Raw genomic sequence first — 5,000 nt, 5'->3', positions numbered from 1 at the left:
CCCTTCTCTCGCTCTCTCATGCATGTTTTCTGCATGCTCCTGCATCTCCAGGCTTGTTCCTCCAACACCCTGGCCAACCTCACCGTGCTGTGGACTCACGTCCTGCTGTCCTCACATCCAACCTGGGTTTTTATTTGACAGATTTGATTGACATAGCTTCATGTGTCGAATACTCTGCCATTCGAGCTAGAATGTTGAGACATGATGTCACTTCAAATATATTCCACTTAGCAGACGCTTTGATCCAAAGCCACTTGCGGTTCAGTGACAGAATACAATTTAGATTGAATGTGATCCCTGTGGGAATTGAACCTGCGACCCCGGCTTTTCCAGCAGCACTTGCCAGGCTGTACACTCTTTCAGAAGCTCTCTCTCCTTGCCGCGCTTTAAACTAAACTAATACAGTTTGTATTTCTTAAACACTTTCCTTTCAACTTCCTTCCTTCCTTTCCCCGGCTCTCTCCTCCTCCTCCTCCATCCCCCCCTCGCTCCCCTCTTCCAGCAGCCACGCCCTCCTGAGGATGCGCCTCCGCGGCCCAAATCTAACGTTCAGCAAAGGCTGCAAACGCTGCGGATCGCCACGCGCTTTTACTGCGCCATGAAACACGTAAGAGACGTAAGGAACAAGGCCAGGCATGCTATATCTATCTATCTATATCTATATACAGTTGAAGTCGGAAGTTTACATACACTTAGGTTGGTGTCATTAAAACTAGTTTTTCAACAACTCCACAAATTTCTTGTTAACAAACTATAGTTTTGGCAAGTTGGTTAGGACATCTACTTCCTGCATGACACAAGTAATTTTTCCAATAGTTGTTTACAGACAGATTATTTCACTTATAATTCACTGTATGACAATTCCAGTGGGTCAGAAGTTTACATACACTAAGTTGCCTGTGCCTTTAAACAGCTTGGAAAATTCCAGAAAATGATGTCATGGCTTTAGAAGCTTCTGATAGGCTAATTGACATCATTTTAGTCAATTGGAGGTGTACCTGTGGATGCATTTCAATGCCTATCTTTAGACTCAGTGGCTCTTTGCTTGACATCATGGGAAAATCAAAAGAAATCAGCCAAGACCTCCACAAGTCTGGTTCATCCTTGGTTCATCAAACGCCTGAACCGTCATACCGCTCAGGAAGGAGACTCGTTCTGTCTCCTAGAGATGAACGTACTTTGGTGCGAAAAGTGCAAATCAATCCCAGAACAACAGCAAAGGACCTTGTGAAGATGCTGGAGGAAACGGTTACAAAAGTATCTATATACACATTAAAACGAGTACTATATCGACATAACCTGAAAGGCCGCTCAGCAAGGAAGAAGCCACTGCTCCAAAACCACCATTAAAAAAAGCCAGACTACATGGGGACAACGATCGTACTTTTTGGAGAAATGTCCTCTGGTCTGATGAAACAAAAATAGAACTGTTTGACCATAATGACCATCGTTATGTTTGGAGGAAAAAGGGGGAGGCTTGCAAGCCGAAGAACACCATCCCAACTGTGAAGCACAAAATAGATGGCATCATGAGGTTGGAAAATTATGTGGATATATTGAAGCAACATCTCAAGACATCAGTCAGGAAGTTAAAGCTTGGTCGCAAATGGGTCTTCCAAATGGACAATGACCCCAAGCATACTTCCAAAGTTGTGGCAAAATGGCTTAAGGACAACAGAGTCAAGGTATTGGAGTAGCCATCACAAAGCCCTGACCTGAATCCCATAGAAAATGTGTGGGCAGAACTGAAAAAGCCTGTGCGAGCAAGGAGGCCTACAAACCTGACTCGGTTACACCAGCTCTGTCAGGACGAATGGGCCAAAATGCACCCAACTTATTGTGGGAAGCTTGTGGAAGGCTGCCCAACATGTTTGACCCAAGTTAAAGAATTTAAAGGCAATGCTACCAAATACTAATTGAGTGTATATAAACTTCTGACCCACAGGGAATGTGATGAAAGAAATAAAAGCTGAAATAAATCATTCTTTCTACTATTATTCTGACATTTCACATTCTTAAAATAAAGTGGTGATCCGAACTAAGAGAGGGAATATTTACTAGGATTAAATGTCAGGAATTGTGAAAAACTCAGTTTAAATGTATTTGGCTAAAGTGTATGTAAACTTCCGACTTCAACTGTATCTCTCTATATCTCTCTCTATATATAAATAGCTCTCTCTCTCTCTCTCTCTCTCTCTCTCTGTCTCTGTCTCTGTCTCTGTCTCTGTCTCTGTCTCTGTCTCTGTCTCTGTCTCTGTCTCTGTCTCTGTCTCTGTCTCTGTCTCTGTCGCTCTCTCTGTCTCTGTCTCTGTCTCTGTCGCTCGCTCTGTCTCTGTCGCGCGCTCTGTCTCTGTCGCGCGCTCTGTCTCTGGCGCGCGCTCTCGTGCGCGCTGTCTCGCGCGCGCGCTCTGTCTCGCGCGCGCGCTCTGTCTCGCGCGCGCGCTCTGTCTCGCGCGCGCGCTCTGTCTCGCGCGCGCGCTCTGTCTCGCGCGCGCGCTCTGTCTCGCGCGCGCGCTCTGTCTCGCGCGCGCGCTCTGTCTCGCGCGCGCGCTCTGTCTCGCGCGCGCGCTCTGTCTCGCGCGCGCGCTCTGTCTCGCGCGCGCGCTCTGTCTCGCGCGCGCGCTCTGTCTCGCGCGCGCGCTCTGTCTCGCGCGCGCGCTCTGTCTCGCGCGCGCGCTCTGTCTCGCGCGCGCGCTCTGTCTCGCGCGCGCGCTCTGTCTCGCGCGCGCGCTCTGTCTCGCGCGCGCGCTCTCTCGCTCTGTCTCGCGCGCGCGCGCTCTCGCTCTGTCTCGCGCGCGCGCTCTCTCGCTCTGTCTCGCGCGCGCGCTCTCTCGCTCTGTCTCGCGCGCGCGCTCTCTCGCTCTGTCTCGCGCGCGCGCTCTCTCGCTCTGTCTCGCGCGCGCGCTCTCTCGCTCTGTCTCGCGCGCGCGCTCTCTCGCTCTGTCTCGCGCGCGCGCTCTCTCGCTCTGTCTCGCGCGCGCGCTCTCTCGCTCTGTCTCGCGCGCGCGCTCTCTCGCTCTGTCTCGCGCGCGCGCTCTCTCGCTCTGTCTCGCGCGCGCGCTCTCTCGCTCTGTCTCGCGCGCGCGCTCTCTCGCTCTGTCTCGCGCGCGCGCTCTCTCGCTCTGTCTCGCGCGCGCGCTCTCTCGCTCTGTCTCGAGCGCGCGCTCTCTCGCTCTGTCTCGCGCGCGCGCTCTCTCGCTCTGTCTCGCGCGCGCGCTCTCTCGCTCTGTCTCGCGCGCGCGCTCTCTCGCTCTGTCTCGCGCGCGCGCTCTCTCGCTCTGTCTCGCGCGCGCGCTCTCTCGCTCTGTCTCGCGCGCGCGCTCTCTCGCTCTGTCTCGCGCGCGCGCTCTCTCGCTCTGTCTCGCGCGCGCTCTCTCGCTCTGTCTCGCGCGCGCTCTCTCGCTCTGTCTCGCGCTCTCGCGCTCTCGCGCTCTCGCGCTCTCTCGCTCTCGCGCTCTCGCGCGCTCTCTCGCTCTGTCTCGTGCGCGCTCTCTCGCTCTGTCTCGTGCGCGCTCTCTCGCTCTGTCTCGTGCGCGCTCTCTCGCTCTGTCTCGTGCGCGCTCTCTCGCTCTGTCTCGTGCGCGCTCTCTCGCTCTGTCTCGTGCGCTCTCTCTCGCTCTGTCTGTCGCTCTCTCTCGCTCTGTCTGTCGCGCTCTCTCTCTGTCTGTCGCTCTCTCTCTCTGTCTGTCGCTCTCTCTCTCTGTCTGTCGCTCTCTCTCTCTGTCTGTCGCGCTCTCTCTCTGTCTGTCGCGCTCTCTCTCTGTCTGTCATACTCAATATATCAGATCAATCGTATCTCATTTTATTTTCATAGCTTTCTTCAGATTCATGTAAAGACGGGTACAGGGTTCCTAGTAAAGAGCAGGATGGACCTGGTTTTCATACTGCTGCCCTTTTCCTTTATGGCTATTGACTCTCAACCAATCACTTTCACTTCCCATTCCTCTCATAAACACACACTTATGACAGTATAATTTGGGGCGGCAGGTAGCCTAGTGGTTAGAGCGTTGGGCCAGTAACCGAAAGGTTGCTGGATTGAATCCCCGAGCTGACAAGGTAAAAATCTGTCATTAGGCCCCTGAAAAAGGCAGTTAACCCACTGTTCCTAGGCGTCATTGTAAATAAGAATTTGTTCTTAACTGACTTGCCTAGATAAATAAAGGTAAAATAAATAAAAAATCGAAATGATGTACCTCAGTGAGTGTGTGAGTGTGTGAGTGTGCATCTGAAGTGCCACCCTATCCCCTAATTTAGTGCACTACACCTCCTGGCTTAAAGTATTTTCACAGACACAGTCTGTGCGTGGCTGACACGGATGACCGTTCGGTCTGTGCGTGGCTGACACGGATGACCGTTCGGTCTGTGCGTGGCTGACACGGATGACCGTTCGGTCTGTGCGTGGCTGACACGGATGACCGTTCGGTCTGTGCGTGGCTGACACGGATGACCGTTCGGTCTGTGCGTGGCTGACACGGATGACCGTTCGGTCTGTGCGTGGCTGACACGGATGACCGTTCGGTCTGTGCGTGGCTGACACGGATGACCGTTCGGTCTGTGCGTGGCTGACACGGATGACCGTTCGGTCTGTGCGTGGCTGACACGGATGACCGTTCGGTCTGTGCGTGGCTGACACGGATGACCGTTCGGTCTGTGCGTGGCTGAGAGGCTGGTTGGGACAGCTGTTGTCTGAGCATGCCCAGACCAGAGCACCACCAGGCCTCTCCTTCCTGACTACTAATCACTACTAATCACACTCCAGTAGTCATTTAGCAGACACTCTTATCCAGAGTGACTTACAGTAGTGAGTGCATCCATTTTCCGCCATGGGAATCGTACCCACAGCTGAGCCACACGGGCTGGTTTTATTTACCTGGAGGTTGTGCTGTGTATTTTGTGATACTCCAGTTGGTGATCTGGTGCAGTTCTCCTGTTCTCTCTCTCCCCAAGCTGAGGCGGATTCACTGTCGAGCGACGTCAGTCACATCCGATGTGCCACAAAC

At 53.2% G+C, this 5,000-nt stretch overlaps 1 protein-coding gene across 3 annotated transcripts in view; it reads left to right on the top strand.

Moving 5' to 3' along the window:
* The window catches only part of LOC129859031 (phosphatidylinositol 5-phosphate 4-kinase type-2 alpha-like), a 44,831-nt gene that overhangs the window by 35,781 nt on the left and 4,050 nt on the right, over window positions 1-5,000 (top strand). Inside the window, exon 7 of one of the 3 annotated variants that reach the window (XM_055928351.1) lies at window positions 503-607. The exons of 1 other annotated variant lie outside the window; for it this stretch is intronic. In XM_055928351.1, the coding sequence (XP_055784326.1) occupies window positions 503-607 (105 nt within the window). Of the gene's footprint in view, window positions 1-502; window positions 617-5,000 lie in introns of all 3 variants that reach the window. One more of the 3 variants, XM_055928350.1, reaches the window with a different exon arrangement.

Source organism: Salvelinus fontinalis, chromosome 7, assembly GCF_029448725.1.
Source record: "Salvelinus fontinalis isolate EN_2023a chromosome 7, ASM2944872v1, whole genome shotgun sequence".
Taxonomy (NCBI): Eukaryota; Metazoa; Chordata; class Actinopteri; order Salmoniformes; family Salmonidae; genus Salvelinus; species Salvelinus fontinalis.
Note: the sequence above shows the minus strand (reverse complement) of the source record. Positions and strands in the feature narration are given on the sequence as shown.